Source organism: Opisthocomus hoazin, chromosome 15, assembly GCF_030867145.1.
Source record: "Opisthocomus hoazin isolate bOpiHoa1 chromosome 15, bOpiHoa1.hap1, whole genome shotgun sequence".
Classification (NCBI taxonomy): domain Eukaryota; kingdom Metazoa; phylum Chordata; class Aves; order Opisthocomiformes; family Opisthocomidae; genus Opisthocomus; species Opisthocomus hoazin.
Genome location: NC_134428.1, coordinates 14,045,350 through 14,069,238, shown reverse-complemented (window position 1 = coordinate 14,069,238; position 23,889 = coordinate 14,045,350). Strand labels below are relative to the sequence as shown.

General features: G+C 50.0%; 2 protein-coding genes across 6 annotated transcripts in view; one reads left to right on the top strand and one right to left on the bottom strand.

Annotated features, from left to right (window-relative positions):
• The first annotated feature begins 1,895 nt into the window (after positions 1–1,895).
• Positions 1,896–14,565, top strand: NAGPA (N-acetylglucosamine-1-phosphodiester alpha-N-acetylglucosaminidase). The gene is made up of 12 exons (XM_075436778.1): positions 1,896–2,017; positions 2,302–2,787; positions 6,907–7,046; positions 7,595–7,703; positions 8,015–8,143; positions 9,000–9,208; positions 10,336–10,383; positions 10,702–10,830; positions 11,975–12,106; positions 12,290–12,350; positions 12,971–13,216; positions 14,011–14,565. The coding sequence occupies exons 1-11, from the start codon at positions 1,896–1,898 to the stop codon at positions 13,203–13,205; spliced, it is 1,800 nt and encodes a 599-aa protein (XP_075292893.1). The 3' UTR covers positions 13,206–13,216; positions 14,011–14,565.
• Positions 14,566–14,856: 291 nt separating this feature from the next.
• The window catches only part of SEC14L5 (SEC14 like lipid binding 5), a 45,635-nt gene continuing 36,602 nt past the window's right edge, over positions 14,857–23,889 (bottom strand). For all 5 annotated transcript variants that reach the window (XM_075436302.1, XM_075436305.1, XM_075436306.1 and 2 more), the window contains 5 exons: positions 23,127–23,261; positions 22,583–22,720; positions 21,531–21,776; positions 20,943–21,121; positions 14,857–19,818 (listed from right to left, as the gene is read on the bottom strand). In XM_075436302.1, the coding sequence (XP_075292417.1) occupies positions 19,713–19,818; positions 20,943–21,121; positions 21,531–21,776; positions 22,583–22,720; positions 23,127–23,261 (804 nt within the window). In that variant the 3' untranslated portion in view covers positions 14,857–19,712. The remainder of the gene's footprint in view (positions 19,819–20,942; positions 21,122–21,530; positions 21,777–22,582; positions 22,721–23,126; positions 23,262–23,889) is intronic.

Here is a 23,889-nt window from a genome sequence, read left to right as displayed (position 1 = left end):
TTGAGCACCCTGGTCTAGGGAAAGGTGTCCCTGCCCATGGCAGGGGGGTTGGAATTGGGTGATTTTTAGGGTCCCTTCCAGCCCAAACCATTCTATTATCCTATGGGGCATTAGCCCTGTCTCTTAGCACTGGCCATGGAAACACCAGCTTCTGTCACCTGTAATACAGCCTTGGGAGTGTGGCTCCTCAGCCCCACTCCCCACATTCACGGGGTGATACCTGCCCTTGTATCACATCATTTACAGAATCAAACGCTGGAAAATAAGGAGACAACTAACTGAGCCCATCATCAGCCTCACACAGGCTGAACAGACATAAACACTCATCGGGCAAATGTAATGAACTGTTCTACAGAATGGGGCTTTCCCAAGGCCTCCTCCTTGCCTCCCCTCTCCGTCACTCACCAAGTAGCTCAGGGAAACTGTGTGGAAAGCAGCTCAGCAGTAGGCTTGATTTTTTTGCAATAAAAATATGAAATCTCTCTATCAAGCTGCTAATTTGCGCACAGGGAAAGAAAGCAAAGGGTTTAATTGCATCCCCCTTCCTAAGACAGGAGCATCTGCTGCCAGGCAGCAGTAGCAGGCCTGCCCTCTGCATTCACAGATGTCAAAGTCCGTGCCAGAGCCATGCCTCCAGGGCGAACAGAGGCTTGGATTTTAAGATTAGCCCCACCAGCCTGGGAGCAGACTGCATGCTTGAAAGACGTATTTTGTTCCCAATACGAATGTTTTGAAAATTCATTTCCAATATAATGATGTACTGACAGTATTTTCCCCGGTGAGGAGTATGGCTCAACAGGGCAATGAAACACTGAAACACTGTCCTGAAGTCAACACTTAGATCCCTTCAGCAGCTAGCTCCCAAACCCTGGCAAAAACCTCTCCAATTACCTTCCTCTGCTATTTAAACTGCTAGAATTCAGTAGAAAACTGAAGGGTGTCTGGTTTTACTGTTGCTCTGTGGGTGGCTTGGGGCTTGAGGAGGTGACAGGACTAAGCACTTGATAATGATGAAACATGGTGAATAACACAGGTGCTCTTACCACTGTTAACAAAGTAGTTCTTTGATTCAAACTGCAACTATGGAGATCAGAAAGAGAAACATTTTTACTGAGATGGGGGGGTCTGGCGTAGAGTTCCTGGTTAGACAAAAAGAATTACCTTACAGGCAGATGCAGGAGTGGAGGATTTGCTTTTTTTAATCATGTATTTCACTTGGGTAGTTCTTGAAAGGCACTAAGGGTCTCCGAGAGTTTTCATCCTAGCTCTGCTAGCCAAGGTGTATCACGCAACCCAGGCCACTGAAGTCACAGTTGGGAAAACCTGGAGCCGACTGAATACATCATCCTCCCCCCAACTCAAGTTATTTTCCCCTGCTGGAAAACGGACAAAGTCCTAATCCTCCCAATGAGGATGATGATGCTGTAGTGGCTGTAAAGGTCGCATTTACTATGTTGGCTGTGAGACATCGGTGGGAATCTGTCAGAGGTGGCGATGACAAAATGCTGGACCCTGACGGCCGGAGCACCTGCCCTCCCTGAGGTGAGAAGATGTCGGACCCTGATGGCCAGAGCACCTGTCCGTGAGGTGAGATGTCGGACCCTGATGGCCGGAGCGCCTGCCCTCCCTGCGGTGAGAAGGAGCCGGACCCCGACGGCCGGAGCCCCTGTCCTCCGAGGCCAGCGCTGACCCCGACGCGCCCGCCCCAGCCGCCCGCAGCCCGGCCGCAGCCCCAGCTGACCCGCCGGACTGCGAACATCTCCTCCCGTCTCTCCAGCCGTACGCGGGGTCTGGGCTCGGTGCTCCGAGCGCAGGCACGGACAGAGCAGCGCGGAACCGCCCCGGGGCTGCGCCGCCGCCGGGCGGCAGAGGGCGCGGTAGCGGCGCCCGCCAAGATGGCGGCGTGCAGCGCGGGTGGGGGCGGCGGGCGGCGGCGGGGGCCGGGGCCGGTGGGGCGGGCGGCGGTGGCCGCAGCGCTGGCGGCGCTCGGCTGGCTGCAGGCGGCGCGCGGCGCCGGGTGAGTGTCCGCGCGGGTGCCCGGGGCGGTGCCAGCTCCGGGGGTCCCTTCCCGCCCGGTACCGCCGCTCCTCGCCTGGGGCTCCGGCCGGGCGCCGCCGCCCCGAGGTCGGCTTGGGCGCGCGGGTGCGAAGCGGGACGGTCCCCCCCCGTGAGGCGGGGCGGGTGACGGCGGGAGCGGGGGGGAATCGGGGCCCGGGGTGTCGGCGAGGCCGTCCCCGCCCGCCGCCCCGGTCCCACTGCGCCCCAGGGCAGCCTTGGGGACACCGGGCCTTCTCCTCGCAGGAGCCCCGCCGGCGAGCCCCTGCTGCAGCCCTACTTCCCCTCCCGGCACGGCCCCCGGCACCAGCACCGCCACGTCCGGGACTGTCAGCCCACCAGGTACGGTAACGTGACGCATGAAGCGTGGCCCGGCAACACTGGGACGGGCGGCCCGGTAGCCACCACCAGAACGTTTGTCTCCTACATCCCCCCGCGGGGCGAGGACCGCCGGGCGGTCTATGGCCACTTCACTTTCGTGAGGAACCCTCTGAGGACCTTCTCTGTGCTGGAGCCGGGTGGCATGGGAGGTTGCCAGGCTCACCGCAGAGTCCCTGTGGAAGAGACCGCCAGGCTCGGGAAGTGTCTGGTGGCTCAGAACGGTGGGTACTTCGACATGGGGACCGGAGAGTGCTTCGGGAATGTTGTGAGTGATGGAAAGCTGGTGAAAAACTCCGGAGGCCTGCAAAACGCTCAGTTCGGCATCCGGAAGGATGGCACCATGGTGTTCGGGTAAGAACCTGGGGGTTGTCTGGAGAGCGTGCTCTTCTCCCTGAAGCCTGGTGGGCATCCCAGGGGCGGGAGGCACTGCCCAGGCACTGCCTGCTTGGCCTCTCCCAGTTAGAGTGGAAGCACGCTTTGAATGCTGAAATTAGGGATGTCCTACCCGTACCCCATTGAGCTATCTCCCTGGCCATTGGCTTTTATTCCTAGGACGAAGAGAAGCTGGATAAGTTACTCTGATGATCTCTAGCTGCTTAGGTTCCTATGTCTCCTCTCCCAGCATGCAGCAAGTACACTTGTTGATGGTAGAAGGGCAAGAATTCTCTGTCCTCCCTGCAGAGGAGAGACAGCGGGGACTAGATAACTGCTCTGGATGCAGCACAGAGACGCTGGGGTTGGAAGGGACCTCTGGCAGTGCCTTATCTAACGCTCTGCTCTGTGCAGGGTTAGCTGGAGCCAGTTGCTCAGGGCCGCGTTCACTTGGGTTTTGGACATCTCCAAGAATGGAGACTCCACAAGCTCTTTGGGTAAATGTGTTCCTGTGATTGACCACCCGTTACAGTAAAAAATTTTAAGTTACTTACTGTTAAGTAGAAATCCAGGCGTCTCCTGGGTTGCTGTGCTCTGCTGTGTTGCCCTTTCAGCAGATGGTTAGAGTCCCCCATAAGTGCCAGAGCCTGTGAACATGAGGCTTTTTCCTGTTTTCCGAAGAAGGTCTTGTCTGCTGTTTCCTGACCAGGCAGTCTGCGGCAGACGCCCACCATGATCTACCAGAGCTCTAATCCTACCCTGTAAGCCCACAGGTAGCTTGTAGGCAGCACCTAGGCAGAGCTCCAGGCGTTCCTGCTGCTCTCTCTTGTAAAGGGCAACTGCTCCCCACTTCTCCCTCCACATTCCTCTTTGTAAAGAGCCTGTACCCTTCCACTGCAGCACGCCAGTCACGCACGCTGTCCTGCCGCGTCTGCGTGATCCCGGTGAGGTTGTAGCCCTGCAGCTGCACAGACCTCTGGATTCCTCCTGTTTGCACCTGTACTGCTTTTGTTACTGTACAACTTCACATAGGCACCCACTCCAGTTTTCCAGGAAGAGGGCGAGAGCTTCCCTGTAAGTCCTCTCACCACTTCCTTATTTTGTGTGCATATGGTTGAGATCCCCTTTTGTTTGTACGTCGTTGTTTAAAGTTCTTATGCCCATGTCACCCTGCAGCCTTTGCTTGCCAGCCTGGTCTACCACTTGCTTGTTTGACTGTAGATAATCATCTCATTGCTGGTCTAAAGCTCTCCTCACCTGATTGCCTATTTATAGAAGTTACTTTTACCTCACTTGGTCAGGTCCTCATTCCTCAGAGAGGATTCTATCCTTATAAAAGCCAGATTCCTGTTGTCAGTACCAGCTGTGCTGCTGCATATTGACCCACAGAATCCATCCACCTCTCCTGAAGCCCTTCCTCCTCACCAGCAGGATTGAGGAGGGGACCACCTGGGCCACCCTTGGCCATCACCCCCAGAGCCACGTGGTCACTCTTGACACACTCCCAGTTTCCCTTGGCAGTGCTGCTGGTGCCCGCGTGGAAGAGCAGCAGGGGGTCGTAGTCTGGGGGCTGGAGAAGCTTCATCAGCCTCCCTGCACCATCCCAGGTCTGAGCCCCCGGCACACCTCCCTGGACAGGTTGGCAGCTGGGGGCTCTGTCCCCCGCAGCAGGGAGCTCCCCCCCTTCCTCACCCACCTCTGGTGCTGCTGCAGGGTTCAGGCTCAGCTGGCACAGACGCGTCATTTTGCAGAGCTCCCAGCCCCTTGCCTGCTGCCAGGGCGCTGAACCTGGGTGGAGGAAGAGCTCCCTCCTGGCACCAGAGCTCACAGACTTCCAGCCTTCATCATCGCAGGGTTTGCCACCCCAGTGAGCAGATGCTGGGTGCTCCTTCTGGGCATTGTGGGGTTCAGGGGTTTGTTTCTGCAGGCTGTTAGGGAAGATCTGTCCGTCTCTCATCATCCCTGCTGCTGTGCAGCATGCAGACCTCCTCCTGTAGCTCCTTGTCTCGGCAGCGTAGCTCCTCAGCCGGCACATGAGAACAGTGTTTCCCTTGGCCCCAGCTTCAGCAAGAGGCACCAGGTATCCCTGTAGCCTGAGCGCGGCTCGGGCTGAATCGAGGTGTCTGCTGTGCTGGGCAGTTGCAGAAATCAGTGCTGGAGGCTGTGCCCTGTGGTGTGTCACCACGGACACTGCCCGCTGAAGGTTTCCAGCGCATGAGCCACAGCATCTCGTGGCTGCTGGGAGCTGCGGTCTCGCCTGGCGGTTGGAGAGGCCTTCTCCTGGCAGCAGGTGAAGGGGTGTGTGACACCCCCAGTCAGCCATAGACAAAAGCTCGAAGCACCCTGTGATGAGGAATGGCTGACAGAGGAACTGTCAGTGCTTGCTGGAAGCAAATGGCCCTGGTAGCTACCCATCCCGAGGAGCAGCAGGCATGCTAAAGGTCCTAGAAGGTTTCACAGAGGTCCTGCTGATGGTCTCAGAAGACTGAGAAGCAGTTTGGAAGCTGCTGCATCTGTTGGCTGCATTCTCAACCCTTCTGTTAGCCCATTCCCACGTCCCCTCAGAGCTCAAAGGGTCCCTGCAAAGTCAAACGGATGGTACCAAGCTGGGGCTTTAGTGCGCAGCCATCCCTGGCAGCCCTGAGAACCGTGGCCTTAACTTACGTGGCAGAGGGGCTGGTGGAGTTGGTGGCATGTCCCCTTTAGTGAGGGGGCTTCTGCTGAGGGGACCAACAGCAACTGCAAGGTCACTGTTGAGTCCTTAATCTCAGCTCTGCCCTGCTTCTCTCCTGCTCTGGCAGGATTTCCCATGTTAAATGCAGTCATGGCACTGCGAGAGTTGTCTGCTTGGTGTCCTGATGTCTTCCAAAACATGACACTAAAAATAGTTGTGTTGTAAATAATTTGGTCTGTCAGGGCAGCAGGGAAAGTGGTTTGCACTTGACCCTGTTACACAGCACCATGAGCAGCAGGACAGTGCACAGGGGCACGTTGTTACCCCCCACCTAGCAAAGACGCTGCCTCTGCCACCTGGACTGGTGACGGATGATTGCAGGATTTAAAAGCTGACCATTGATTATCCATGCTGAAGCTGTTGTGCAATTTGATCCATTTTCAGCTGTGTTCATTTCATCTTTGTATTCCCTTCCCATGGGTAAAGGGATTTCTTTTTCCATGTTTTCCATTCAGATATTTTCAGTTACACTTTTCTACAAAGCGTGAAGCTTTGTTCGGCAGCAGTCAAGGGTACTGAAAAGCTAAAAGTTGAGCATCCAGCTCTCACAAGACATGCCTGGAGCACGTAGAGCAATCAGTTTTAAACCAAAAACTGCAGGCAGAGCTTGCAGTGAAAGCACAGCCGTTCAGCCCCAGCCTTTGCTGCTGTCCTCTCCTGGCCGTTGCAAACATCGCCCAGCATCAGGTTCTGCTGAGGCGGGTGTTACTCAGCACCCTGATCCCTGAGAGAATATCCCTTGGGAAGCACCCCACAGTGACATACCACGCCGATCATGGAAATGGTCACTGAACAGTCCTTTTGCTCTCTGACTGTTCAGCGAAAGGTTTCTCTGTCTGGAAGAGTAGAGGAAGCTCTTTGCCAGATGCAGGGGAGCAGACAGCATCCAGCAGCGTCTTCCCCTTGGTGCAGCTGTAGGCAGGCTGGATGCTGCTGCTGAAAACTCTCTCAAAAGCTGTTTAGTGTCACTGTTTTGCAGAATGGAAGCTGACAGACAGCAAGATGTTACAGCTGCTTCCACAGATCCTTGAGTGTTTGGCAGTGGCTCTGCCCTCATGTTCTGCCAGATGCTTTCTGTCCTTATTATCCTGGCTCAGGTCCACTGGCCACATTATTGGCAGGAGCTGTTTTGCGCACGGTGGCCTGGGACCATCATTAACAGTGTCTTTATGTAGAATAGCAGAGAACAGGGTCCAGTCTGGCTGCTAAAGTGATGTTTTTCACTGCTTGGCCTTTAGTTTTGGATGTAGTTAGCCTTCATTCAGCCTCCTGCTCCCTGCTTCTGGAGCCTGCTGGCAGCAGAAGAGGCTTTTATGTGACACTGCTGTGGCTGTGGGTAACCCCTCCTGCTCTCTCTTTCCTAGTTACCTGTCTGAGGAAGATGTCTTGGATCAAGCAAACCCTTTTGTGCAGCTTGTGAGTGGGGTAGTTTGGCTCCTAAGAGATGGGGAAGTGTACGTCAATCAAAGTCAAATGGCTGAGTGTGATGAAGTTCAAACCACAGGTAAATATTGTGAAGCCTAGCTTCAGCCTGGGTAAAGATTGTCCTTCTGGTGGGGCTATTGGAAGGAGAGGGTAGCAGTGAAAACTGTGTTGTCTAGGTGCAGTTTGCTACTCACTCAAGACATCTAAATTTCTGCTGTGCTACTTTACCTGAAGTCTGTGGCAGGTGCAGGCTGCCTGCAAGATGAGGCTGCACTTGCCTGCTCAGGGTTGTTGAAGAGATTTTGCTAGGGACTGTAAGTAGGGCTGGCATGGTTGGTGTTAATGCTCATTCAGAGAAACTCAAAGCAGATGCCTCTTACAGGAGTTTGAAACTGAGGGCTTGTGAATCCCCTCCTTTGTCCCTGTGCCAGACAAAAACTTAACAAGAGTGCTTCTGGAAATGTTATTCCTAGATTGACATGGATGAACAAGAGGAACCTGGGCTCTCTTCTCATTGTGTTTCAATTTAGCTGAGCTCCTTTCTGGGAGCTGTTCTGCAGACAGATGTGTCTAAACAGCCAGTTCTGTCGCTCAGCTGGTATGTGAATATCTCCCTCTCCTGCACAGGAACCTTCGACAAGTTCATCAATGTGATATCGGCCAGGACTGCAGTTGGACACGACAGCCAGGGGCAGCTGGTCTTGGTTCACGTGGATGGACAGACAGAATCCAGAGGGTAAGGCCAGGGTCAGGTGCAAGATCAGCCTTTAGATTCTGTCGCTGGAACTGGAGGGACGCAGCAGCTGCCAGGAATGTGTTTTAAGGCAGACACTTGCAGGGCTCAGCAGGTCAGCGGAAGACGCCGCTGTTTGGTGTCTTCCTGGCAGAGCTAGAAAAGGCTGATGCAGCCTCCAGGCAGTGAGTGGGCGTACCTGGGGTGGGAGAGCTTCCCCCTTCCACTGAGGAGAGGATCCAACCTTCTAGTGCAGCGATTTCATTAAAGTCAAACAGCATGAATGAGCAACGAACGGCTGTTTGCTTTCGCAGGGTCAACCTCTGGGAAATGGCTGAATTTCTGAAGGAGCAGGGAATCATCAATGCTATCAACCTGGATGGTGGAGGGTCTGCAACGCTGGTCCTAAATGGGACCCTCGCAAGCTACCCATCTGAGCACTGGTAGGTGCTGGCGGCACATGTCCAGGGCTGCACAAGTAACCGTGCAGCTCCCGTTAGCGTGCAGAGCTCAGTCCTACCCCTCTACTCCGCCAGGGAATCTGTCTGCATGGCTGGGAGTTCACAATGTAAAGGCAAGCAACAAGTTTTGAGGGAGAGAGTGACTCTAAAATTGAAAGCGATTTAGTGACTACAGATTTTTTCCACTTAGTCATCCGGGATCAAAGTTTAGCTGTTTTCAGACAGGCAGCAAAGCTGTTAGGCATGACTGAGTAACCTGATGTGGGAATCAGATAAGGAAGCAGCTCTTAGACTGGGAGATTCAGAGCTGCACATTCACAGGAGTCAGCAGAGATCTGTCAAGAGATTATGGAAGAGAGCACTGACCTGGAGACCCTGCCCTGCCTCACATGAGAGAACCTAAATAATACTTTACTTTAAATTCAACTTTTTAGTCATTTCTGACTGTAAGCATGAGAGGATTTAAAATTCAGTTTGCAGCTTGACAGTTGAAAGCGAAGCGTTGCTATAACTGCAATGATGTCACTTAAAGCAAATAATATTCAAGAAAAGGCGTGCTGAACGCCAGAGTTAGGGAAGGTGGGACTGCATAAAGGGAGACTTTGCAAGTTGCTGTCTGTAATTCTGTGTTTGAAATGACTCCTATCCAATAAGAGTTAACACTTAGTTAAAACATTGACTCAGATCTAGTTTTGTGTTTATATTTTCCCATTATTAATGTTCTTATTTGCCAGTGGGAATCAGGATGAAAATTTGTGGATTATATCAACTGGTTTCACATAGGGCTGGGAGCAGCGCAGGGCTTGTGCACCTCATGGGACCCGTCTTCTGTCCCCAGCTCCTTTGACAACATGTGGCGTTGCCCTCGGAGCATCTCGACCATCATGTGTATCCACGAGCCTGCCTGCGAGCCTGTAGACTGCAGCGGTCACGGGGACTGTGTGGAAGGGGAGTGCCGCTGCGCTGGGGACTTCTGGAGAGGCCCAGCCTGTGACATCTTGGACTGCGGCCCTGCCAACTGCAGCCTGCATGGCGTCTGCACTGCCTGTGCGTTGCTGTGGCGCGCGAAGGCTTCTAACGTGAAGATGACAGTGGGTGCCTGTGGGGAGCTCTAGGGGAAGCACAGACCTGGGTGGTAATTACATAGGGAATATCGCTTACCTGCCCACGAGGCACCTCAGTGCATCGCTGCACACAGTCCTGGCTGGTCCACGGCGTCCTCTCCCATGCCTGCATGAAGTAGCGTAGCTCACATGGACTGGCACCAGCAGTAGCTGCTTCCTTCGCTGCAGACAGCAGCAGTGTTTGGCCAGCTTCCCAGCCCTGGGAGCCCAGCCTCTTAGGGCCGCAGGTGCTGGCTGTCTGACCCTGGAAGCCAGCTGGTGCTGCATGGCTCAGCCCTTGTCTTACCTTCTGGGGGTGTGGAGCTGCTCTCCCGTTCCCTCCAGCATCTGAAGCACCAGTAGGGCTGGTCAGAACACGTTGCCTTTAGGAGACAGCAGCAGGGCTGGGCTGGGACTCAGATGTGGAGAGTGGACTTGTAGTAGGACTTGACTTCATTCTCCACGTCTAGGTTTCTGCGCCCTGGGGATGTGCTCCTGGTCTGTTTGTAAATCCGCTGATGGCAGGGCCAGTGTGTTACACTGTATGACAAAGCAGCCGAGTTCTGACCCCTCCTCTAACTGTTCATTCTTGACTCTCCTGCTTCATGATTTTTACAAGTGAGCAACTGCTACTCTTCTGTAAAGTTGCTTGGAATCTAGGGACTGTGTAGTACACACCCCCCGCCCCCCCCCAGCTTCTGCTCTTCTGTGCCTGCTCAACGCTGTTTTCCTGTTTCTTTGCTACCTTCCTGATTCAATTCACAGCCAAGTTTGCACCAGTGAAGTGACTGGGCAGAGCTCAGTGGCTACAGGTGTTGGGAATAGTTGGCCTAGAGTTAACCTCTCGAAAGGCAGTCAGCAGGAGGTTCTGCTGTGTTTGGCAGCTGTAGCGGGTGGGTGTTTGAACCTAACCTGTGTGTGAATTCAGGGTTCCTCTGCTGTGGGTTCCTTGGCAGAGGCAGAGAAGGTTAAGAGCGTACACCAAGAAGCAGAGGCTCCTAATTTTGAGTTCTTGCTATTTCTAAGTCTTTCTCTGTTGTTGTTAATGCCTGTTTGTGTGTGTTTGTGCAGCTGGATGCCTGTGTGATCCTGGCTGGACTGGCAGCAACTGCAGCAAAGGTAATGCTGACTTCCACTCCACTTCTTCGTAGACAGCAAGAGGATGGCGTGAACCACTTCCTAATGGCTGCCTGCCCCACCGGGACTAAGGAAGGGAAAGGCTACACAGTGTGTTTTTCTTTTTGGCAGCCTCAGCATCTTAAGATTGGCTTGGTACAAAGCACTTTAAGCCCTTGCTCAAGGCACAGACTCAGCTTCTGTTCTCTGAGCAGCCGTCAGCACCTTGTGCCAGTGACGGCTCCGTGGGTACAAGCACGGGCTGGGATTGCTTGCCCTTGCAGTGAGGGCCCTGATGAGATCTCTGCTTGTCTCCTGTAGCTTGTGCTAGTGGTTTCTATGGGGACGCTTGCACCCAGAAATGCCAGTGCCGGAATGGTGGCTGGTGTGACCCCGTGCACGGAGCCTGCTCCTGCCCACCTGGGTACTACGGAACCGGCTGCGAGCAAGGTAAGGGCTGCTCTGAATAACAGCCTGGGCTGGGGAGGAGCTTTTGTGTCACCTTTGAGCCACCCCCATGCTGGCAAAGCAAGCATGAGCTCTGCCAGGCAGGCTCAGGCCTGAGCTTCGCTGCTGGAGTTTAACCTGCCAGCTCCCAGCTCTTAAGGTCTTGCCTGTCCTACCCAAATTGGCTAAAGGAGGGAGCAGAGAAGAAAGGAGTTTTCTTCGTCGTTAGAAACTTGTGGATCCCTGTTTAGTCTCTGCCCCAAACAAGTGTGTTGGTTTCCTAAGCGTGTAAGTGTAGAACAGGAATACTCAAATATCCTTTGCTTGAGGGTGTTGCACCAGGCCCCGCAGCAGCCCAGGCTTCAGGTGATCCCCATCAGTGGGTGGGGAATGCTCCAAAGGGCCTTTCTGGCTGACAGCCTTCCAGCTCTGGCTGTGCAGGCACTGGTGCTAACAGAGCTACCCATGCTCGATTGTGTAACCGCACCAGCTTTTCTGAAGTGCTCCAGGGCCCTCCCAGCCTGCTCTAGTGACAGGACAAGTTAATTACAGCGTGGCTGTAAGCTTGCATGCATGGTTACGCTAGTGATGCTTTGTTCCCAGCCTAGCAATGCTCCGCGAGCCCAGTCCCTATTTTCCAAAATCTTCTTTGAAGTAAGCAGAATAACAGCAGTTAACTCACAGTTTGGTGCTTTCAGGCTGCTGGAGGAAGCAAGGTGGGCAGGCAGAACGGCTTTGTCAGGCTGCAGGAAACCTGGGGCCCCAACTGCTCAGCACAGCCGCAGAGCCCGCTGGATGCTTGTGCTCAAACATGAGGACGTGTTTCCTGTAGGAATCAGCTGCTGATGCCCCGCTCCACCTTTACTCCCGAGCCAAAGAGCAGGGCCATAGCTCAGATGTGGCAGGGAGAAAAACACAGGGGAAGCAACAAGGCCAGAGACTGCTGTGATAGCAGAAGCAACACCAATACCTCAGTCAGATGTAGGTGAGGTTTGAGCCTCTCCCAAAGCTCTGAGTGTGCCCATCCCAGTGGGGAAAGGGGCATGGTTGAGTTGGGGGGCAGAGGGAAGCTGCAGTGATGGGCTGGATGGTTTCAAAGCAGGTAGAGCTTTGACAGTGTTGGACTTCTTTGTAATCAATTCCCTAGAGTGTCCCCTGGGCTGGTACGGGCTGAACTGCCAGCAGCCATGTGCATGTGAACACACGTGTCCCTGCAACCGGGAGACAGGCAGCTGCAACATCACCCAGGAACTGGCAATACAGGACCAGCTCAACAAAGGTACCTCTGGTTGTGGGTTTTTCTTTTAAAGAAAAAGTTGGAAAAGCAGCTTTGGCGCATGACGCGCTTGTTTAGTTACCAGCTCTGGCTGGCTGTCATCTTACCTAAGCTTACTCTTTTTCAGCGGAATTTTACACCCTCGCTCCAACACTGCCTTTATTCTCTCTGTTCTTTGTTTTCCAGCTGGGCGATGTTTGGCTTCCCAGAATAAGGGAAGGAGCAAAGAAAAGTTCCCTCTGTCAGAGTAAGTGTGTAATACTCATCATATATATGTACACATACCCACTGCATCGCTGCTGTCAGCTGCTCACTGCAAGGTGGAGTTGCTCATACCCCCTCCTGGGTGCCAGGGCAGTGTCAGCAAGCTCAGAGACCTGCTGCTTCACTGCCCAAAGTATCTGTGTTCTGACTTCGCTGGATCACTGGCAGCGCTCGTGGTGGGGAAGAGGGGGACAGGGAAGGCAAGGTGATCAAACCAGAGTTTTAAGACAGGTGCTAAGCTGAAGCCGCCATCAAGGACAGTTCCTGTCCACAGCTTACAGTTAAACGAGCCACCTTTCCTCGCCCTTGGAGGCACTGTACTTGCAGCAGACAGACAAGGACAGTTCCAGCACCCGTAGTATTGGTGAAGGTACAGTCTCTCTGCAGGCGCAGCTGGGCACTTGTTAACTGAGTAGGAAGCTGGAAAGAGCCAGAGCAGCCCTGCAAAGCCTTTCGGAGCCTGCTCTGACCTGCCTGAGAGCAGAACCACAAGCTTGTGATGACAGAGAAAGGAATACAAACCTTGAAGTCATTTGCACATTGGGAACACGTGAAAACAGGTCAAGAGATGTTGCTTACATGGATTCTTCTTCTGCCTGACAGAAAAGCCTGGATCTCCATGACCTCCATCTTGGCTCTGCTTCTGGTGGTTAGCGCCATGGGAAACATAGGCCTTTTTCTCAGGGCCAGGTCAGAGAGGCACCACGAGAGTGGCGACTACTTCTACCACCCCTTGCGGGAGATGAACGGGGATGCCAGTCACACCTCCACATCTGCTGCCTGCGAGGCAGAAGATACTCAGGACCAAAGTCAGGCACTCCTTCAGAGTCCCGGATGAGAAGAGACGAGGTATTTTACTCTGCACCTTGTACTACGCCGCCCAGCACTGACTGTTGCAGGGGCTGTTCACGCCTTCAGTGTAAAACTGCTGCCTAACCCCAGAGCAGCGGCAAGATGCCTCAGTCTGAGAAATTCCCTTGCTTCTGGCTCAGCCCTGCTGAGAGCATGGTGAGCTTCCCTCGTGTCCTCTGCGGCTCCAGCCAGAGCAAACAAGATGGGTAATTGGTTGCCACAGGAGGATGCAGGGCACAAGCCGTGGGGCCAGCATCCACACATGCAGGTGGATAAGGGAATTCCACTGCTGCAGCAGGAAGGGAAATGGGCTGGTTCCCTCCAATACTTGAGGGAAACAGGTGAGGAATGTAAGCCATAGGCACTTCAGAAAGGTCCCTTCTCACCTGAGCAGCGATAAGTATTTTTAAGATGCAAGATAAACTGCCTCTAGCATAAAGCTAGGCTTAAGGAAGTTGGCTTAGGGATGGTGTAGTCTATAACTGCTCTTCCCTGGTAAGCTCAGACTTCTATCATAAAACTGAAAAAAGCTGTTTTAAAATGTTGAAGCAGGTGCAGCAGACAAGGACACGGCGGCATTCCTCCTTCTGGCCACAGTGGTAGGGCTGGGGTTTTCCTGCACCTGACTTTCTTCCCCTGGCCTGTGGTGACTGCAGGGCCAGTGTTTTCTTACTCAGTCCTTAGTCCTAGGAGTAGTCCAACAGGTGCATGATGAGCACTGCAGTACAGCAACATAAAAAGCCTTGCCAGTTCAAAAAAAACTCATTCTTGTATTCTCTTGCACCTCACAGAAGCTGTTGTGCCCTGCCTGGCTGTGTGGGCTGCCCCAGGGGCCCTGCCACTACAGGACCCCGGCCCAGCAAGGAGGGGACAGCAGCTGCCTGGCACAGTCACAGGACACAACCCAGCCTGATGAGCCCAAGCTGGCCTCGGCCAGCAGGACACTGCGTGCGGCGGCCCTTGGTCACTGCTGCTAGCACTGCCCTTCCCTCGGAGGGAACTGCCATCAGCGAGTACTTCAAGCAACCCAAGATCCTGAACATCTCAGCTGGAAAGGACACATTTTACTAGAATACATCCTTGCACAATGCGTTAAAAAAACCCAAACCTGCAACATATTTGAGTTTGTTTCGATGTGAGGGAAAACTAGCTTTTAATGTGCTACTTTAATGCTGCAAAGGGGGGGGTCTAAAGCCTGTCTGAGCCTAAATATTAATATTTTTATGCACTCCGTTTTTATCTCTCCAAGTAGAATATAAGTAATTTTTGCACCACTGCTGGTGTCAGATCAACCTGTAAACAGAAGATTCTATTTTTCTATTATTTACAGAATACTGTTTGAAACTTGAATAAAGTCTATTGCTAATAAGCTGCCTGAAATTTGAGTTCTTAATAGTCAGTTACAGAACAAAGATGCGATCCTTTCCCAGGTGATCTCAGCTGGCCATTTGAACTATGTGAGCCCTTTTTATTTTAAATAACCAACTACACTGCAGGATGATGTGTTGTAGCAGCCTACTCTGTGGGATGAAAATAAACAAAAAATGCTGGTTCTACAAGGAAAAATTAAAGAATATTTTAGTTAAAAAGTAGGAATAACTGAACACAAGCAAGACTTACCTCCGTTTGTGTGTAGATATGCTTATATTTTCATTTTGCCACAATTTGAACAGTTGCATCAAACAAGATACGTTCCTTAAAGATGCTTTTTTATTTCCAATACAGAAATGTACAGCTCCTACCAGAACCTACAAATACTGCAACTAAGTACATTTGTTATCAAGTAACACATTACAAAGCACTCTGCATTTTGCTAGTGTGCTTTTAAAGAATGTTCGGGGTTTTTTGGCTGAGAAAAAACAGGACTTCAACATATAAAAATGAAGACAGCTGCAAGGGAGAGAAAGTAAGACAGTGCTTGCTAAAAAAAAAAAAAAGAAATAATGCCCATTTAACTTGTACATAACTAATAGCTTGAAAGCAGACATTGATGTAATTAAAAGCCAATGCATGTCACATACCAGTTTAGCCTTCCAAAAGATCAGTAATTTGATAAAAGAACAACCACAAACATGTTGGAAGAATATTAAAGCTAATAGCATGCAGGAATCTTTGACAAATGCTTGTCAGTTTTAGTCCTTAAGACCCTAAGAGCTCTGCTTCTTGTATTATTTGGCTCACAGTATAAACATTTTGGATATTAAAGAAGTGTGAGCTAGTAAAATGCATTGTGAACAAGGGATTCCTCCGACTCTAGCATGGCCAGCCTTAGCTGCTGTGCCAGTAGTCACACCTGAGTTGAGTGAACAGTTGGGCTCAGCACTGCCCGTCAGGAATTCCAAGTTGCAGTAAGCATTAAAGATTTAAGATGACTGGATTATGGCATTTTCAAAATCTTTTGATGAATAAATCAGAATTGGATTATAAATTCTTATTAAAAATTGTTTTTTTCCTGTTACTGAAAGGAAATTGATAGAACCGAAGTGGCCAGCCCGAAGACTGAACTGAACGAGGCTGCGCCTGCAGATGTGTCAGCAGCAGACACATCTGCGCAGCCAAAGCGGCCGCGGTCCCTCCGCGTTCCCGTGTATAACACGGCGGCAATGAGGATTGCTCTTCCCCCAGCCGCGAGCACACAGGGAGCTGGGAAAGGACCGCGAGGTGCTCTGGGTGCCTCCCTGCTGACAGCGCGAGCGCGTTTGAGTGCCCGCCTGCAGCTTAACCCGTGGCACACGACAGCAGTAAAGCTACCAGCACTGCTGCTTTTGCACCCTCCTGGGCTAGAGTCTCCCTCGGCCCCTCCGCAAGGCTAGGCTGGTCCATCTACAGCGGTTGAAAAAGCCCTTTTCAAACCTGAAAGGCGGCAAAACATTTAGCGAAAACGACTCGGTTGCTGCATTCCAGCTTTGCCCTGAGTCCAGTCTGGCACCTGTCTTCAATGCACGCCCACTGGTGACATGCTCCGTGTTTGCCTTTCCCAGTCCCACTGGGACAGAAGCCAGTAAATGGCAGGATGGGGCAAACCTGTAGAAATTGTTAAGAATAAAGGTTTCACATATGGCCATATTTAGTTGTAAACAATGGCACAACACTTTGCACCTACAGCATAGCATCCTTTCTCTTGAGACCTTGTATCGCACATTAAACATGGCAACAGCTCTTTGAGGTAGGTAGTGTGTTTTGCATATGGAATATTTGAAGAGGGGAAAGCCCCAATTTACTGAGGAGCTGTTTTATAAGTACCCAGCTAGCTACCTGAACGTGGCCTGAGCTCAATGTCACTGAAGCACAGCTGCCGGAGTACTGCTGGGGAGAAGGGAGGGCCTTGCTGCATCTCTAGCTCATCACCCCAAACTGGAGTCTTTTTTTCAAGATTCTGGTTTAAAAGATTTGAGAGGCAAGTGGCTCCTGGGGAGCCAGAATCCAGAACTCCTCCCAGTCTCAACTCACAAGAGGCTGCTGTGAAGAAAACAGTGTGTTTTGTTTTCTGAAGTACACTGATGTCATTTTAGGGTGAAAAGGTGTTTTAGAAGATTTCTGCTTCCCTTGTATCTGCAGTTCTCAAAGTCAGGCTTAAAAAGCACAGCATAGCATCAGCCACAACATCCAGGCTGTTGCCCCCTTTCTCCTGTTACGTTAACATTCAGGGAAAAAAAAGGGGGGGAGGAATCCACATTGGCTTATTTAAATTGATAGCTAATAAATTAGGAGGTGGAATAACTCAGGCAATTTTGTATAAAATTGAAAGAGAGAGATCACAAGCTGCTTCCCAAACAGATGTGTGCAGCCACCTCCAGTGGGGCAGAAGAGCGGTACCACCAAGGAACAAGAGTTACAACTCAGGCTGCGATATGCCTGGAGCCAGCTGAGGGAGCGCTCCCTAGGAGCAGCCCTTCAGCTCTTCTGGGGTGCCAAGCTCCCAGAGCCTCACTGACAGGAGTTAAACACCCAAGGTTTTACAGCACAGGTCACATTATAAAATTAATAAATCCAGTGCAATGGAAGAGGTACTTAACCAAGGGAAACAGGAATGTTACCACCATGGGATGTGAACAACCACGTAAGAATCAAGCCACAAGAAGCTGAAATCCTGAAACAGCACAGTAAGGACGAGGCTGGGTTTGCTCTCAATGCTTTGGGAGTCAGTCTGAAACTCAATTTCTAGCATCAGAATTAATTATGGGTAAAGGATTTTACATGAGGGATACACACATGCACTTCTAATTCCAGAGCTCCTGATTTTCCATAGCAAAGGTAGTACTTTTCCCCTCCGTGTCCCACTCCAGTTACGCTGAAATGCCAGAGACGTAAGTTTTATTCACCTGCGAGAAATGTTGTTCTGTGTCCACAGAACAACTGGGGAATTCTCAGAAATCAGAACTTTCCCGGAGGCCTGCATAACTAAGGTGCCTGTTCTGCTCTCAGTGAGAGATGCAAGGTGGGAGAGTAATTTCCTTGGCTCCACTCCTTTAAAAAAAACCAAGCAATTTACATAAACACATCAAGTTTTTCATCTCCCATCGTTCCAAATACTGGGGCTCTTTTCTCCTCTGTCAATGCCTGATGCTTCAAAACCATAATTAAAACAGCAGGGTTAGAAGGAACTTCTTTACGTGCATGTTGTTCTTAGCTGCACAGATTCCATCAACCTTAATAAAAACTTGGTGAAAGGAAGAGAAACCCCAAGTCTTTACTGAGAAACACAGCTGTGGATTGCTGTGCTGGAGGAAGAAACCTCACTTCCACCACCACCTGTGCTTGCCCCAGCTCCAAGCCCAGAACTGTTTGTGCTGCTCCCCAGCTGGGGAACTGGAAACCCATTCATTTTAGACCACATTCGCCACGCTACGTGACACGAGCCACTGGGCTGGGATAAAGCAAACAGTGGTGGGGGCAGCACTCTCAGGATCCTTCTGCAGGCAGCAGATCCATGCAGCGGTTACCTCCGGCTGGTGGGGAGGAGTCTTCACAAAGCACTGCTAGATCCGAAAGCAGACGTCTGTCCTCATCACAAGTCCTGCATGTCCGCTAGCTGCAAATACTGCCCAACAGCAACTGAGTATTTGATGCCTATTCGCCGTTTGTTGCCACCTAGACAAGAACACGTACAAAACTTTGCTACCCAACCTGATCATGGATCACTACCACCTTTGCTATACATCTGCTCTCTGGAATAATCAGTGGAGATTACGGACAAACATGGTATTTTTGGTGTGTCACAAAGATGCACTATCTTTTTACTAACTCCTGAACTCAATCCTTGCTTCTCGATCCTAAGAAACATCCCTCTAGACTCCAAAAAGCATTAGACTAACCTTATCTTGCAGGAAAAGGTGAGAGACAGCCCTTATCCCAAGTGCTACGTACAATACAGCCCTTTATGCAAGAACATCCAGCGATCACAAAGATTAGAACCTAAGTAGAAAGATTTCTTGGGTCTGAAGACAACCAGTTATTCCTTTCTAAAACAAAGTTTGTCCCAGTAAAAAAGGTGACTGGATTTAATAAATAGTCATTTTTGAAATTATAAATAAGTTAAAAATTAATTTAAAATAAGCTAATATTTGAATAAATAAGTTTCAGTAAGTGCTTAAATACATATATGCGCTTTTTTTTTAAAGTTTGCTCTTCAAGTTAGCTCATGTTGTAAAGAAGTAAGTTCTATAACACTGCCATAAAATTTTGTGCCTTCAGGAAATAAAATATTGCTTTTCTTAGCCCTTAATAATTTGATTCAGTTCCCATCCACTTTGATGAGATGGGTCAGATGTACTCATTATTGCTTGTAAACCTGAGGAAAAAGGAACAATAATCTATCTTTAAGAAAGACGCTGCTTACTGGAGGCAGGTTCTCTGCCTGTACTTTCTAGAAAGCCATCGTGACTTTTGTGTCTCAGTGGGTTAAAAAAATCCAACACATTTCCTAATAGCATCCCAGCAGATCAGAAGAGGTTTTAGGTTTGACCTGGAACTGATTTCTGAAACATCCTATCTGTGTTAAGGTATTTACAGTTTGCACCTGAAATGCCCACTCCACTTTCTGACGTGTAACTGGTACCTCAGGCACCCAGAAAACTAGATTAGTTTTGCTACACGTGAATAATCTAGTCCTACAGATCAAACAGATAAGGCAACATCAGTCTCCTCTACCACGTGTGGGAACAGGACTGATTGGAAAGAGCCCTTTAAAGTTGAGTAATACACAAATTCATGCAAACTGACATTCATCCAAAACCACAATTTGTGAAAAAGACTACTGAGAAGTAGACATCGGATATAAAATTTCTAAATCCGCCATTTGAATTCTAGGTTTTCAGGTTTAAAACAGCTCCGAGAAGCCTCTCTGTGTCCAAATGGCTGCTACCTGTGGTCATACGAACGACTGCCTCCAGGCTCAGCCCCTGCAGGCTCTTTGGTTTGGTGCACAGAGCAGCTCTGGGAGAGCCAGGAAGCCCCGGAGCAGTCTTTCCTTGCTGGCGTAGCCTTGACCCTGCTATCTTGAAAGATGGGAGCTGCTCTGGGACTGGCTGGAAGATGTCGTGGCTCCACTCAGCTGGGAAAAGCCACTATTGCAAGATTCCAGGCTTGACATGGATCCCCTAGGATGGGACAAAACAGATGTACTTGTTAGAAAGGTAGCTATTAATGGATAACTCTATACATCTGACAGGAGATCAACGTATACTCTGTAACACTTGCAAAAGTATTCTACGTTTTGTCCTATCATTTTCAAGTTTGTCTCCAAGAATCTCAGCGCTCCTTTGTGTCACGATAAAAAATTAATTTGTCATAGACATTTTTCTTAGCCACAGATATTACACTTTGTCTCTTGCAGTTACTCCAGGAGTGGGACACAGCTGGAGCCTCTGTGGGGCTGCACTCAGCCCCTGAGCAGAAAGGAAAACTAAAGAGCAGTCCAAACGCAGCCCAGCGCAGCGAACGCAGCTGCCACTTCTGACCCGAGAGCCCCAGCTCTAGCATGTCCAGTCACGGTCTTCAGCTCTTTCTGCCAAAAGCAGACTGGGTTCACTGTAGCTGTGACTGCCTCCTGTTCCTGACACATTTTACACAGGTAGAGCAACAAGAAACAGGTTTGAATGATCAGAGAGAGGAATTTGCTGCTTCTCTGACTGCACAGGATCTGGCCAGGTCACATTCTCAAGGTTGCCCTGCCCACCTGCAAGTCTGGTCCACCTAACACTTCCTCCAGCTCCTAGGGAAAGGTCAAGTACTTGCAAAGTATTCAGATTGCTGGGTGATTTCAAAAGTACTTTTAGCTTTAAAGGTGGCTAGACAAATCCTCCCAAGGTTGATGTATTCACCTCCAAGTCACAACCAACATCCTTCTCAAATGCCAAACCAAATATGTATGAAATAGCCCAGCTGATATTTGTTGAGTTACTCCAAAAGCAACTTCCCAAAACATTTCCAACCAAGATCAAAAAACTCCTCAGTCAAAAACCTCCCCCTCTTCAGGTAGCTGTAAGCAAGAACCGAAGCACAAATTCCACTGGTGGACATAAAGCCAAGGGGTCCCTTATTACCTACAGCACTAAAGGAGCTGCTTTGTGCAAAATACCACCAAGTTTTTGTCCATCTAGTTTATCACCAATGAAACGCACACCGTGTGGTGGCCATTGGTATCTGGATGTTTAAGTCACACTCAGTCCTCTCACTTGGCTTCTTTATTGCAGGTCGTAACCTCCCCCAGTAAACCTCCTACCTGAAGTCCTTGGATGCAAGCACCTCATAGTAGTATATGAGCTTGCACTTGTGACTGGAAACTTGCAGAGAGGCAAGAACATCATCCACCCGAGGGAGGCTAGTTCCAGAACAAGGCAGAGGGCCGTGCATTTTCCACTGGAGAATGTAAAAGCCAGGCCAGCGAGTCACATGAGATCCCTGGGAGAGAAAGAGAGTGCCATCAAGTGACTACCAGGTGCCTTAAGGAATAGCTGAATAACTTGGCAAAGCCAGAAGAAACTACCGAGGTGACTACTTTGGGGAGCATACAGCATTCATTTATTTTACATACCAGAGCCACAACCCTGTAATGCTAGTAAAAAAAAAAGATTAGTTTTCATTGGCTTTTTATCATGGACTGAGTCCCTTTCCAATGGCTCACTCTAATTTAGGGCTGCAATAGCAGCCACTTTCACAGGACATCCAGAGAATGACGACCACAACAACTATTTCTAAGCAATATGTGATTTCCCACTCCATCTATTCCTTCCCCTCCCCACCACCAGACAATTTTTGAGATTGCTAGGTCTGTAAGATCCATGCCATTCAAGACCCAAACATATCTGACCTGGATGCTCTCTCCTTCCCGGCAAACCAGTGGAGATTCCACGCGGCTGTAATCCACCCCAAGGACCCAAGTCTTATCAATTAGCTGCACATTGTCCCCAGCAGCAGAGGTACTTGGTAATGGGGCTTCTTTATGACTTGTTTCAGGAGCTCGTTTGGAGTGAAAGAGGCTGAACACCACATCTCCCTTCAGGATATCAAAGTCCCAGGTGATCACAGATTCCCCTTCCAGAATCTCCACAACTATCTAAGAAGGGAACAGAACAAGTACATTGTGAAGCGTCAAGTCTTCAGAGTGGGGAGGAAGATGCTGGCTGCCATCTGCAAACATGCTTTTCTCGACAGTCCTTCAGTTAAGCTATTGGTCTTGATTCCTAAGGAGAATATAGACTGATTCCCATCGCCAGTCTTGTGCCACAATAGATCCACTCAGGCATTTCTACCCCATCTCTCCCCTGTATCAGAGTTGCTTGTAAACTATTTACTAGTTCTAGCAAAACCTCGAAGGAACTGAAGCAAAGCATTCCAGACACAGCAGGGAGCACCTTCCAAGTGGCTATGCACTCCAAACAGCACTGCTGCTTTTTCAGTTGTCTAAGCAGGCCAAACCAGAGTTACTCATCATCAGTGAAGCTAGCAGACTATTTTGACATTCAAGTGCTCCTTTTCTGGACATTCTATTTTGTGATGACCCCTGTAAGGATGTTCCCAGTACATACCTTCTTGTAACACCACCATTACTGTCCTAGCTATGCTACTGAAAATGGAAGCTGTACTATTAGAAGGGAAACTGAGGGAGATTTATTTCCCCAAAAAGGAGGTCCAGAAGATCAGCCCATAGCAGAGACAAGAGACAGTGTTTCTCAAATTGCAGTTCTTTAGTTCCACACTTCTAGCCAGCGCCAGCTTTCCCAAGAAAGGCATGTTGCTGCTGAACCATCTTGTGTTCACATTTTGGGAGCCCTTTGTTGTTCTAGCCAGCATTAACAAACAGAATACATCACTGATACCAGTCCAGCTCCTCCTTCAGCCTGACCAAGTACTGGTTTGTACCTCGTGTGCAGCTCCTTTGAGGACACTTGCAGAATGATAGATAGTCTCTGTCCATAACCGGATGTGATCCGAGTTCTCTGGCTCTTCTTCTGTTTGATAAAGAGACTTGGGAACAAGTCCACCTTCTGGGACAGTACACTGGAAGAGCAAGACAAACAAATGTGAGGGTTCATACTGCTCTAGTGGTAAAGTATCAAGTCACCTGTACAACGAACACTTGCCTGCTGTTAGACACAGAGGATGACACCCTCAGCTGGCATAAGATTTCACAGAGGGACTAAGTTTACTTGAACTACAACAATTCACTAAGCTCCATTTAGAGAGCTGACTTTTAACCCCCTTCTCCAGGGCAGCATCACCACTTCAGGGTGAAGTCTCCTGTGTACAAATTAACCGCACCGTGCTCAGAGCAGTGGCATCCCAGCCAGAACAGAGGTTTAACCATCTTTCAGAAGGGAGTGGAAGGTCAGAGTGTTGAGGAGGAGGGAACTGAGGGAGCTTGCACATTGCAGATTCCACCTGCAGAACAGGAAGGACAACTCACCATGCAGTCTCCTCCCAGGAAGTCTGGAATCACATCTTTGTCCACGTAGTCTACCAGCCCTCCTGGACCCTGGTAGTTATTCCCACTGTAAATGAGGAACTTCTGCCTCGTGTTTTCATTGATAAAGGGACTGACCTGAAATAAAGTGGACAGAAGACATGACTGTCACTGAGTGAAGTTAGAGACGACGTTTATGCCATCTCACATGGATGCTTTAGGCTCTAGACTGGAAGGCCTCATCACCAAGAATGCAGACCAGCAGGAGTGCAGAGCTTCATAACCCTGAAGCAGTTCGCCAAAGGAAGGGGCAACAAACGGAAAGTGTACTATATCATCGTCTCACAACATTTTCCACTTCAAGTAAAATAAGTTTGCAGTCACCACATCACATATAAGCCTCACAAGAAATTTAACAAGCATGTTCTTACATTGCCAGAAGAGTCAGCAGGCACCAGGCAGAACCATATTTATTACTCTTCAGTGTCCTCCAGCATCAGATTAAAAAATACTTGTGTTTTCCCATCAATATGAAAACCTACTAAGTTTGGGCTGCCACTGCTGCATGAGGAATTGCAGTTTAGGTCCAACATCCTGTCCTGCCCTGGTGGCCAACAGCCACTGGAATGAAAGGAGCTACAGGCATGCTACAGCTTACTCTGTAGCAATGCTGTGGCCTCTTCAGGAGTTGAGCCACAAGTTACCTGGAAGCTTTTTCTTCTCTAACTCTTCAAATAAGCAGAACTTACACTGACTGGATGATATA

What these genes read in the sequence shown, in the direction of transcription:
- NAGPA (XM_075436778.1), top strand. Translation starts at nt 1,896, where the DNA reads ATGGCGGCGTGCAGCGCGGGTGGGGGCGGCGGGCGGCGGCGGGGGCCG. An exon ending in TGATGAAGTTCAAACCACAG is followed by an intron (nt 7,047 to 7,594) that starts GTAAATATTGTG and finishes TCTCCTGCACAG; the next exon opens with GAACCTTCGACAAGTTCATC. An exon ending in AGCTACCCATCTGAGCACTG is followed by an intron (nt 8,144 to 8,999) that starts GTAGGTGCTGGC and finishes TTCTGTCCCCAG; the next exon opens with CTCCTTTGACAACATGTGGC.